Source organism: Vanellus vanellus, assembly GCF_965231255.1.
Source record: "Vanellus vanellus genome assembly, chromosome: 11".
Lineage (NCBI taxonomy): Eukaryota > Metazoa > Chordata > Aves > Charadriiformes > Charadriidae > Vanellus > Vanellus vanellus.
Genome location: NC_138916.1, coordinates 21,102,377 through 21,114,867, shown reverse-complemented (window position 1 = coordinate 21,114,867; position 12,491 = coordinate 21,102,377). Strand labels below are relative to the sequence as shown.

Sequence of the window (12,491 nt, the reverse complement as noted above, 5' to 3'; positions counted from 1 at the left end):
CATGTAATAGAAAACAAATACGTGTTGTTTTGCAGTGCTCAGCAGACTGTGGCAAGGGGATTCAGAAAAGAACAGTGACGTGCACAAATTCTCAAGGAAAATGTGATGCGGCCACCAGGCCAAGAGATGAGGAAGAGTGTGAGGATCACACAGGCTGTTACGAATGGAAAACAGGCGATTGGTCTAAGGTAACAGTGAACACTGCCTGGTATTTTCTTTCTAAGTGCAAAGATGTTCAGTGCTCTGCTTCCGTGTGCTGTTTGTGTTAATTTGCAGTTTAAATATTTGGAAAGGAAGGGTTTAATTGGTTTTGATTGGAGTCTTGCTAGGATTTAAACTCCCCTTATGCTGTTTATAGCCCAAACATTGCAACACAGGCGTACAGCTATGACCCAGCAAGTTCTAGAGAAGTGTATTCCAAACAGGATAGAAATGAGTATTAATTGGCATCTTAACCATCCAGAGGCGAAACCTACACAAGATTCCCACCACGGGTGGACTCTTGTTGTGAAAAAGCTACTTTATAAACGATGCTGAAACTGCTTTCCATATTTCAAAAGCCAAACTCTGAAAAGTTCTGGCTAGCAGATTGAATTCTACAGAAAAGAATTCATTAGCAGCATCTCCCAGGAGTGCAGGGAACTAAGGAGGTGTCCCATGCCCAGCCTTGGCAAGCTAAAAAGAAAACAGCAGAAGATTGGTTTCCTTGAGTGTAAATATGTGTTAAAAATTTGCACTTTGAGTTAGGAACCTGAGAAAAAGGGAAATCTCACAAGGGGGCTGTGGTAAGAGTTTTATCTCCCTCAATGCGTCAATGTGGAGCTGATGAGTGAGCTGGACCTTAGTCTTCTTATCCCACAGGTGATAAATCTGAAGGTTTGGGAGAACTGCTGTTAAACTGAACACTACCAGGGGGGAAGCATGGGGAAGCCCTAGCAGACTCACGCAGAAACAGAGGGTAATTGAGAGCACTCGCAGCTGAATTCCGTTCCTCTGCCTTGTGTAGGTCCTGCACGCAGAGTCTGACAGTACTCTATTTCATTACCACAGATGGGAGACTAGAGCTGTGCAGCTGAATTTCATGCTAATCTGAGACCTACACAGCATAGTCCAGTCCTAGACTTATTCCAACCACCTGAAATGAAAGAAAACCATGAATTTAAAGGCAGAGCCAAAACCATCAGTCCCTTCCTCCAGGCTGGATTTTACCTTCGCTTAGGCCTGTCTGAACTTCATTTCTCCAGTGACATCAGTGGAATTAATTCCCGAGTGCAGTGGATTAAACCAGAGCAGAGTCTGCTCTGTATTTGCATTCTGATCTTAAAGTAACAGGTAGTTTTGCTTGGGAAGGAGGCCTGGCAGTGTGAGAAACTCAGCCTTTGCCAGTATTGTTCATAAAGCGTCCTTTACATTACTGACTTCATGTTTGCGTAAAGAAGTAAAATTTCCCAGGAATATTATATTCCAGTTTGGGTTTATCTTATCTTTGTAACTGTACTGTTCTTTAAACAGAAAGCCTACTTTGTGTTCTGGAATGTACGGCATGTGCAGAAACCACCGGGATACAGTAGTTGCATTTTGCTTTCCAAAAAACCAAACTCCAGCAAGCAAAATCCAGCAAAATAGAGGCCCATAATGGGCAAATCGGCTTATCTGTGATTGCATTTTTTTTACATTGTGATTAGGAATTACAAATATTTATAGATATACTCTGTCATAGATATATGAATTTAATGGTGTCAGTGCTGGGGAATGCATTAAGAACCTGCCACATACAAAAGGTCTGTATTTAAGCTGAGCCAGGAAATTGTATCACAGAATGTTTAGAGTATTGAACATTATTTTATTCATAACCTGGCACACAGAGTCCATGCAAGCTGGCCAAAACAAACAGTTCCCGTGTGTTAACAGGTGAAATAACATTATTTATTTATTTGTGGAATTTTAAAACATTTTGGCATGCAAATTGACCCGGATTCTCTTTATAGGGAGGAGTATGAAATAATTGTGTATTCTCTGATTACGTGGATTGAAAGTTCAGTATCGTGTGAATGGTTCCAATCTGATAAAGATGTTGGCTCTCTGCTAGAAAGGCTGCAATCATACATTGGCCACAATAAATAGTGTTGTTGATGGATTCAGTGTCTGCATGTAAGCAGGACAGGATCAGCGCAAAATCACTTGTTATTTGCCATTCTTAACTCAGGATCAGGATCCTCCCTGTGCAGAAGGGCACAAAAGCTTATGCGCTGCATATGTGGCCTGCTTCTGTCTGCAGAGAGCTTGTGCCAGCTCTCTGCTTCCCAGGAATTTCACCCTGTGTGAGTCCAGCAGGATGTGCTTGGACTTAGATTTGGTTTATAACGAGCATTTAAAATTCTAGACATATTGGTTAATTCTGACCGGACACTTAGATCACACAATTAGATTCTTATTCTCTGAGTAGAGTGGTAAAAAAAAGTCACCACTGGATTGCTAGAAAAAAGGTATGGGTAGATACAGTTCTTCAAAGAAAGTATATTGTCCCAGAAACCCAGATAGCTGAAATGTTTGGTGTGGAATTCAATTCTTCGCAAATCCTGAGTGAAGGATTTTCATCATGAGGATCCAGAAGCTTTAATGCAGGGCTTGGACTTAGATGGAGAGCCTTTACAGCTATCAGCAACTCGTCTTTGGTGTTGTCCGGCTTTAAACAGTTCCTCCTGTAAGCAGAAACACAAAGTCTGCAGCAGTTAGATTATAGTGAACTCTTTAAAATTCATACTTCCATGGTAAAATTCCATTGTAAAACATTTGTTGCCGGTGCTGTAAAAATCACTGTGAGAGAGCTTTATGCTGACTAAGATGGAAACTTTTTCTATTAATACAAATTGATTTCAGAACAAGGAACAACTTTTTGTAATTAACGCATTGCACATTTGTTACTCATTGTTAAGAATCGTCAGGGAAGTGAGATCTAACTAACAGTAGTAACTATCACAGATTAAAATAAGGGGCTTGATGGTTTATGGGCAAACAGCTTCCATGGTGGCTTGGCCTCCAATCCTTAGTTTCCCAAACCAAGACCGTTTGAAGATACCAGGAAGTCAGCTAAGAAAGATGCTAAACCTCATTTAAAAAGTCAAATTCAGATACAGCTTGTACGTTGAACAGGCTGTTTGGGTGGTAATGGCAGACTTATGTTTATATTCTTAGTAGTAGTATTTATAGAATATGTGGACTCTGGGCATGAGAAGACGGATCACATCCCTGAAGAGCTCCCAGCCCTATATAAATAACTCACCTTGCATCTGACAGCAGTGGACATGGTTATCCTATATAGGATCTTGGATCCTGTTGCATTCAGAAGGTGCAAGAATGGGAAGCAGTAAAAGCTCCAAATCTATGCCAGACCAGTTGTGGTTTTATGTTCTCAGACCCTGGACCCGCTTCTGTGTAGAAGAGGTGAGGTCTGGAGGCATGGCCGGGCTGTGATTTAACCTGCACCTGCCAGCCAAAACCTCATCCACTGGCCTGCGTAACCGCTCTGCTGCCATTGCCTGTCCACGCTCTGAAGAACAGGAATTTTGCTCCATTTTCTGTCAGGTTTAATTGCAGATGCTCCTTACTGCATTTTGTAGCTGTGGAAAGCATTTGGAGCTAATTGAGCAGATCTAGCAAGCAGTCTTGGCTGTCATATTTGTGTATTCCCAATGGATTAACAGCCAATTTCAAGTGTTGCATGAGGAACCGATATATCTAGTTCACTTTGCAAACACATAGGGCCAGGTCTGTAAAGTTCTTTTAAATGTCTTTGAAATTACCTTTGTTAGTCCAATGCTTGAGATTAACAGAGTTTGTACTGTAATTCTAAAGACAGAGTATTGTTCTGTTACTGGTAACCATGTGTAACCGCTGTTACCACTGCTATTAAACTTGCAACTTCTCTGCACTACCACAACTTCTCTTTTAAACCCCTTATCTTAAAGGGGTGTCATTATTATTTTTAGCATTTAACACAAATGCAGCATTGGTGTTAGGAGTTAGATAACTAAGCTGTTCCTGGCCCAAGAGTCTTCGAACCTCGTAGGAAGACAGATTGCACAGCGAGAGACCCACTGAAGGTGTGTGAACCTGAAATCATATTTTATTGTTGCCTGGATTCTTCAGGATTGCAATTCATTATATCATCCCTTTTTCTATATGATGCAATATACAAATGGGAATCCAAGCCATTTCCCATTCAGTCGTTTCTTCCAAAAGGAAATTCCACATCCAGTTTGCATTCAGTTAAAGAAACAAACATCTCATACGCTCTTTGTGCTTTGAAATAGTTCCTCCTTGTTTGAAATCTGAGCTGTTAAATGTTCTAGCACTGGAAACGTTTTTACATTTTTGTTGTAGCTGTGCTAGTCAAAAGAACAAAGATCGGTTGCTCGGTTTCCCAACACTTGCTGCAGACTGCTAGGCTGCTGACAATGCGCCTCCTGATGCTTTAGCAAGACAGTAGTTCATTCTTTCGTGATGAATTGGATTTTGCTGACAAACTTTATGTCAAGGATTACGCTCCTGTGAAGAATGCGGGCAGCTAGTGAGCAGAATGTGTCTTTATGGATGTGGCTCGCCGGGAGAGTTAGCAGGACACGCAGCCTGGGTCTGTACCGTTCGCCTGCTCAAGGCTGCGCTTGAAGGGATCAGCCGCGGGACTCTGGCTTTCCATTGGGGTCTGCCCTGACTCGCACTCTTGAAAACATATATCCCAAATTACGTGGGGGTGTGCTGCAGGCCAGCTGCAGGGAGGTGCAGGCTTGATGTATTGGCTACCTATGGTGGTGACAAAGATCAGTTGTGCATGGTGGTGAACAGCACTAGGGACTGCTTTTCAGCTTCCCAAGGTTCCCCCCGTGTCCTCAGCTCTCCCCTTTCTGCTCTAGTAATAATGGAGCGGGGAAAGCACTCAGGTGCAAATGTACACGCCAGGGCTGTGTTTTTTGAGTTCCTTTTCTCCGGTTGGCTTTTGGACTCTTCTAGGGTATAACTGAAGAGGCACGATTATATAGCAGCAGCAATTCTGCACAGGATTTTTATGGATCTTTCTTAATTTCCAGTTTTACTTAACTGTTTCACTATCTTATATGCCTCGACATGCTCTATTTCTGCCCTGTGACTGAAGTACTGTATTTCAAGCCAATAGCACAGTTCAGGGTTCCCAGTTTCATTTTTTTGACTATTCTCCTTTTAACTGGTATTATATCAAGGAAGACAGAATTACAAGCAAGATACACCAGCTCCATCGCTAGTGCTGATTTTCACAAGGGTGCATTTTCAGCTTTGTGGGTAGAAGTTTAAACATGCAACCTCTGTCCCTCAGGCAACAATTTAGCTCATTAACCTATTATATTACATAGCCCAATGAAAAGATTTTTAGAAGAAGAAAGATACGTAGAAGCCTTGTAATATATTGGCTTTGCCATATTTTTTCTTTGCAGTTACAGTAGATGCTCTGTAAATACGAAGGCCTATATTAATCTCGGATAACCCAGTGTAAAGCCAGAGTAACTGTTTTCCATTCTTCCCTACAACCCATTGGCCACAAGCCAAGGATCTCATTCAGCACAGTGGGTCAGATATCAGTCTCTTTTACATTAGTGTAAATCCAGATTAATTCAGCCATTTGAGTTAACGTAGGCTTATGCCAATGCCATACTGATCACACTCTGACCTGCTGGATCTTTGACTGTGCAAGATCTTTAGGTCTTGTGTAGGCGCCATCACAGATTCATGCTCTCGGGTGAAAACAGAAATATATGACATGTCAAGATGGGTTTCAACTAGGAGAGAAAGTAGAGGAGAAATCTTTTTCTATCCCTTTACATCTTGGCACAACTTTCACTGGACTCAGAAAGATTGTACACTCCAGAAACTGGAAAGTACTAGTGAGGATCAGCTTGGCAAAGTGTGATGTTAAACAATATTCTTGTTGCCAAATAGTGTCAGTAGTGATAAAGCACATCTGAAAAATTACCTATAGCCACCTGCCCTCCCTGGACATCAATAGTTGCCAATTTTTTTACAGTCTTTTGCTGAGCCTATGAAATGCTGGCTATGGATTCTCATCCCAGGGGAATATTAACAATAGGGAGGAAAAAAATCTAATTTCCTACAAGAAAAATACTGGTTTCGTGCCAGACATTGAGGTGTTTCATACTGAAGATCAGCAGTCATTCGTCACAATGGGTGGTAACAAGGATTTTGTAATTGCAAATTAATTGTTTTGGCAGGATTACAGTAAATTGTTGGGGTTGGTTTTTAGGTGTTTTTTTGGTTGGGTTTGTTTTGTTTTTTTGTTGGTTGTTTTCTTTTTTTTTTTTTTTTTCAAAAAATATTCTATAATCTTCCAGTGCCAGGAAGGCATGTTTTCCGAGTTCCAAATGTTTGGGAACATCAACAAAATCCTCTATATGCCTCACTTTTAATGATTAATTCACATTACATGATAAGAAAAGTAAATCAAGGACAGCTGTGGTTTGAGAGGTATATTCAAAGCTGTTATAAATATAGAAGCAAACTGTTCTTTGTTCTAACATTCATTACAAATTCGTGGCTTGACCCGCCATCTGTTTATGATAAAATATGGACAACTTGTTAATTCTTCATAAAGGTCATAACTAAGTTCATCTTCTTCTACCTTGGAGAAAATAACTTCTCTTGTTGAATTGAGAGAAAACTCTGCAGGAGGGATGGCCGCTTAAAACTGCAGTCGCACATCACAGCTGACAGACCCTTTCCTGCCTCTTACTCGCTTTGGCTCAGCAAACAAATTCACGATTTATGGCTGCTTGTGTGCAGTCAGCACCATAGCTTGAAAATGATGTCGGAAGATTGTCTGCAGGCCTCACTGATGCAAATCAGTTGTTCTCCAGGAGGTGGTAGAGCTGGATGTGACAGGAGAGAAGCCAACAAGCTTTAGTATTCAAACCCTCTGCTTTTCTGCTCCTAGACATGACCAGGAGCCAGAGCATCAGTGTCCTACACCTAACTACTGCCCCTATGGACTGCTCTAAGTTGAACTGCTCGTTGTGGTTCCCCATGGTTCGTTCCTCTGGCGTGTGATCACTGGTGTGCAAACCACAGCCTTTTTTGCCAGCAACTAATCTCAAAATACCCATGGCTACAGAGGATGAGAACGAATGGCCCAAAATTGTTTATATCAGATGGAAACATTCCTCAATTTGGCAAAGTTGTTGCCAGTATCCTAGTAAAAATTTCATGCAGCCCTTTAGAAAGGAAGATGAAAAGTCGTAGCTCTGTATTTCTGAAGCAGAATGGTACCCTCCTGAGTTATGATGAGCTAAAACCATCACCTTTAGTTTAACCTCCGTTGAGGAAATACACGGAATAAAATAGATCTCTGTGTGAGAGAAAGCTAGTGTTTGTTTTACAAAGCAGAAACCACCCCTCTCTTCTGCTGCAGTGAAACCAATTTTGTTTATAATACTACGGGCCAAATCACTGACCCACCAAAGTCAATGGCCAACTCCCAATGACTTCAGTGAGTTAAGGACTTCAGCATAAAACGAAGATTCTGGCACATGGTTTGCAGTTTACTCATGACAGAGCTCCAAGGCTATTGGTTACTTTTTTGTCATCTTCACTGTCAGTGCAAGGCATGCTGGAGTTTTCTCTGTTCCCTTTGTGATTTTATTCCACAAACTTAAGTGAAAGAGAAATGAACCATCCTGAATGCAGAATAAGGGTTCTAAGAAAAGACATGGATCATTGAAGGAAAAGTCTCGGAAGGGGAGACATGAGGGGAGACATCACCATGTTCCTGCTGCCAAGTGTGTCACCGTGGGCTGCTTGAAGCCCAGCCCAGGGCCGTTCTACCACCTTACTGATGAAGTGGCATGTCAAAAAGAGTTTGGATGCTTCTAGGAATGTTTGTTGTACTCAGGGCATCGCTTTTAGGTAATCCCTTACTCTTAATATGTATGCTTTAAGAACAACTTTTACCTAGGAATTTTCTAGGAATGTGGTCTCTTAATTAACTGAAATGCTGCCTATTTCCTGAGCTGAGAACTGCTTTTTTTTTTTTCATGGAATCTCCATGTCTTTAAGGTAATTACAGCTTTAAGAAAGAAAATCTCCCAGGGTAATGCATCCTTCAGGAGTTACAAAGAGTTCCCTGGGCTAAGTCAGGATGGTCTTGCCACTGCCAAGTAGAACTGATCGCTCTGTTGTGGACGAACTTAGAAACACAGTTTTCACACCTCCAATGGAAATACGCATTTCGGGAAAGAAAGGAAAGTTCACATGAGTTCATCCTTTATTAACTACAGGCTTCTGTATGGTCATGGGTCCATCACTGAACTGAATTCACATCGCTGAGTCCTAGCCATCTGACAGGCAGGGGCCGCGTTTGAGATAGATGTTTGGCTCCATTTACAGCCATTGTAACACAGGCAGCTCCAGGTAGTAGTTTTATCTCCTTTCCTTAATAGAGGCTGAATTGCCCTTTGAAGTGTTGATCTCTCCCTGCTGACTGCAAAGAGACCCTCAACAGAGCTAGTTCAGTAAGGTGAATCCCATCCCTTTTGGTCTTTGATTCTCTGTTCCCGCATCTGTGAAATGTCTCTAGCTATAGTCAGAGATGTAAATATTGTATAATGGCACTAAAACAAGGTTGAGCCTCTATCTAGACTTGTGCTAACTGCCAGCCCCAGTCAGCGCAGCTGTAGTTGGAAACCTAGGCATGGAAAGTGAAGAGATGCTGACTACAATGCTGGCTGGCCATGTCATTCCCCTGGGGACTGTAAGCTACAGAAACCAAGTCCTGCTCATGCCTTTGAGGCAATGACCACTCCTTGTTTGCACAACGGTTTGCACAGCTCATCTCTGCTGGAGTTTCTGGGAACTTCCATAGTACAAGTTATTTTGATGGTTCCTTAGTAAAGGAGAATGTGCTGCAAAAAGACCGTATTCATCAGTGTTTTGTTTGAAGTGGAGCACGTTCTGCCACAGTGATATTGTCTCATGTTCCAATACAGCCTCCAGTGATCCTATTAATTGGAAGAATAACTTTTCCTTTTTGATATTTTTTTATTTAAAAGCCTAGTTCATTAAGTAAATTTTTTGATGGAGAATTACAGCCTCCCACCAAGACCAGTGGATTGGAAATGGAATTCTATCGTGACTATTTTACTCTTTTTCTTAATGTGAAAAAGAAGAAAGCGTGAAAGACAAGCCTGTTCAAATATTGGCACTCGTTTTCTATGAGTTACTCTGAGATGTTAGTGTCTCAGGTCATGTTTTTAAAAATATTAACAGTAGCTAATTCACCATTTAAAGTTTGTACTACTCATCTGAAGAGGTTTTTGCCCCTTGAATCCTTACGACACACAATATATATCAGTAGCGGGGACTGCTATAACTTTGCAGCCTTTCCAGTAGCCTTTTGAGATTTATAATGACTACTGAGGCATTAAGGTGACAATTTTCCAGAACATCTTTAAAGAGCAATTAGTATCAGCCTGCTGGTCATCCCTTGTTTGACTGCGCAGAGGTGAAATGCAGTGGTAGTTCAGCATCATACATCTCAAAGCTGAGTAGCTCCCTGTCAGAGAATGCTCAGGGCAGGACTCAGGTAACAGAGATAAGCAGCCTCTTGCTGAAGTTAAGTAATCCTAATGGAGTCCTTAGTTTAATTACTTTTTAAAATAAATTGTATTTAGCTAGTATTGATCATTAACTGATAAATAACTAAAATATGTGTTCAGTGGAGCTTCAGTTCCCAAGATATTCTTTCAGGCTTACATCTGCGACAGGAGTCAGTATCATTTCCTTGCACTTTTTTAGTTGGAATATTTCCTCCATTTCAGGTGGAGTATTTCCACTTTGTACCTGCCACAGATCAAAACATTGCACACGCGCTATAGGTGGCATGCTAGACTATGGTACCCTATAAGCAATACCATATCATTTCACATCTCTGCTTGATCCTGTTCTTGAAATCCAGTTTGAAAGCTTGCGAGAAGTAAATTCTGCCTGATTGGTATAATGAATTAAATGACATTTCCTCATTAGCATCCACCTGGGCTGCATGGCACAAGTACTTAGGGGCACTGTCACTACCCAGAATATTCATGTATTCAGCTCTTAATCTCTGAACTCTGCACACAATGGAACTTTTCAGAATAGCCACGTCAAGCTTAGTTATGCAGTGAGACATGCTGGATGTACCAGTCAGGTCTTGTTCCTTAGGGTCATGCCGTTTGAAAGCACAGCTGTAGGCAGTTTGCAAGGATTGCTTTTCTCTTTTCCTTGCAAGATACTGTCACATCAGCCATGAGCATTTTCTGCTATAATTTATTGTTTCTTCCCATACTGAGTCAGAAGGGTATGCATTTTTTCTTGGCCAAATTAAACAAATCAGTCATTTCACAAAAGTTTCCAAATGAAAGATAGTTGTAAGCAAGACCAGATATGTTCTCTTTACAGATCTGGAGTTCAAAAAGAAGAAAAAAAAAAAAAAAGAAAAAAAAAAAAAAAGAGAAAGAAAGAAAGAAAGAAAAGAAAAGAACAAGGAAGCTTGAAAAACAGCCTACAATTTGCTTTGGGCTAATTAGATCTTATCAGTGAAAAGACAGACATTTCTTTCTTTAGCATGATGCCATGGTGAAAATTGACCTGGTGTTTATGAAATCATATTGCATGCTGCTTTGCAGCTAGAGCTATAGAGTTTAAATTAGTGATACTCATAAAAAGCCTGATGTAAAGGTGTGTGGAGCACTGGCTTTCAGAGCACACACATGTATGCTATTAAGGCCTCAGGAATGGAGCAATTACAGGACCTTTGTCATTCATCTCAAATGCTGTGTTAGAATGTTATTAATAGGAACTTATCTTGCTTTCTTTCTGACTTTCATAAAGGCAAGAAATAAGACCCCCAGGGGGAAAAACACTCTACCATATCCTAACGCCTTGAAATACTTGAACTCTGAAGTCAGCAAAGCATGACTCTATCTCTGAATATTGGAGCTTTAGCCATAGTGTTATGCTTGGCTTCAGCAACTTTCAGCAAACTGGGGACAAAAAAGTGTCTTTAAACATCAGATGACTGCAGACTGATGAATTAAGAAAAAAACATCTTGCCTTCAGCTTAGTTATGACAGTCGTCTTGAACTATATCTCCCTCTAACAGATCAGCCTTCTAAATATTGGAGTACATTCAGGATTGGCTGAAGGGATGCTATGACCTTCTGCTGGAAAAAGCAAGTTTTTTACAAAAAAGACTTAACATCTATCTCTTAGAGGTTAGAAAAGTGACATCTTTAAAGGTGACGTGTGCTCTGAATGCATCCCTGCCTAGCCAGCAGCCCTCAGCTAAAGCATAAGCAATGCTTCATTATCCCGTTCAGTCCTGAACAGATCACAGCCTGTCCTCTGTAGTGGTACATCTGTACCTTTTCCTGTCGCCATTAAGCCTCAACACAGGGATTCTTTGGATTGGTCTCTCTTATGCATTCCTCCAGCTGCCCAGTGGCAGCTCTGCCCTGTCTTCATTCATTCTTATTCCTCTCTCTTTCTCTGGCTATCTTTTGTAGATCAGGAGTTGATGAAGTCCCTGACAGATCTCAGCACTTACTGTAAATTCATTCTATTTTAATACCTAATATTCTCCTGAGGCATCTGCTTTCAAAGCAATTAGACATCTGTCAGCACCTTTGGTAGATTTCAAGCTTTCATATCAGTATCCTAAGGTGGAAATAGCATTCCAGTTGAAAAATCATAGCTTGGTCTTAAGGTTGGAGTTTTCCAGTAAGTAAATCTTCTTTAAGCTGATGAATGCAGCTGCTGCCTTGACAATTTGTGAGTTTATTTCCTTCTGGATATCCCCACTGGCTTGCATGTTACTGCCAAAGAATGTGAATGGAGGCATTTTTGTATTCCTTTTGCCTTCTCAAGCAGTGTTTGAACTGGGAGTTACAAAGGCTCTCATTAAGTTCATTTTTTGTAACTGTTCGTTAACCCCCTCTTTTTTACAGTGCTGAACAATCCTTTGATCTTTGCATATGTGTGCATTTCCAATTTACACTGGCTATATTGTCAGTTTAGTGCATTATGGTTAAACTACATGAACTTTGCATATGCGTTTTTCTGATAGTGATATCACTGGCAATGCCTGGTGGAAGGAAAAATCCACTTCTTTGACACCAGTGTCTCTATTCAACCACTTGTCTGAGTCCCCAGCTTCCCAGAGTGGGCAAGTTGCTCGTGGGTTTTCTTGCAGTACTTGTGTAGCAGCTCAGGTGGCAGGCAGAGATCCAGGCAGCTCCGAACCAGATACCAAAACCGGTCCTCCACATTCACAGATCGCTTTACCCCAACGTGGCGTCAAAACATGTGTGTATCTTGAGAGTTACATCAATGCTTGTAAAGGCTTTTCCGATTTTCACAGTATTTTTCTTAATAGCAGTGCAACAACTGGATATTTGCCAAAAAAAGTCCATTGT

General features: G+C 41.0%; 1 protein-coding gene across 1 annotated transcript in view; it reads left to right on the top strand.

Annotated features, from left to right (window-relative positions):
* ADAMTS17 (ADAM metallopeptidase with thrombospondin type 1 motif 17) overlaps positions 1-12,491 on the top strand; it is a gene marked incomplete at its 5' end in the record, with an annotated part of 193,977 nt that overhangs the window by 174,146 nt on the left and 7,340 nt on the right. The window contains one exon of the mRNA XM_082488798.1: positions 36-188. Coding sequence (XP_082344924.1) covers positions 36-188 — 153 coding nt within the window. The remainder of the gene's footprint in view (positions 1-35; positions 189-12,491) is intronic.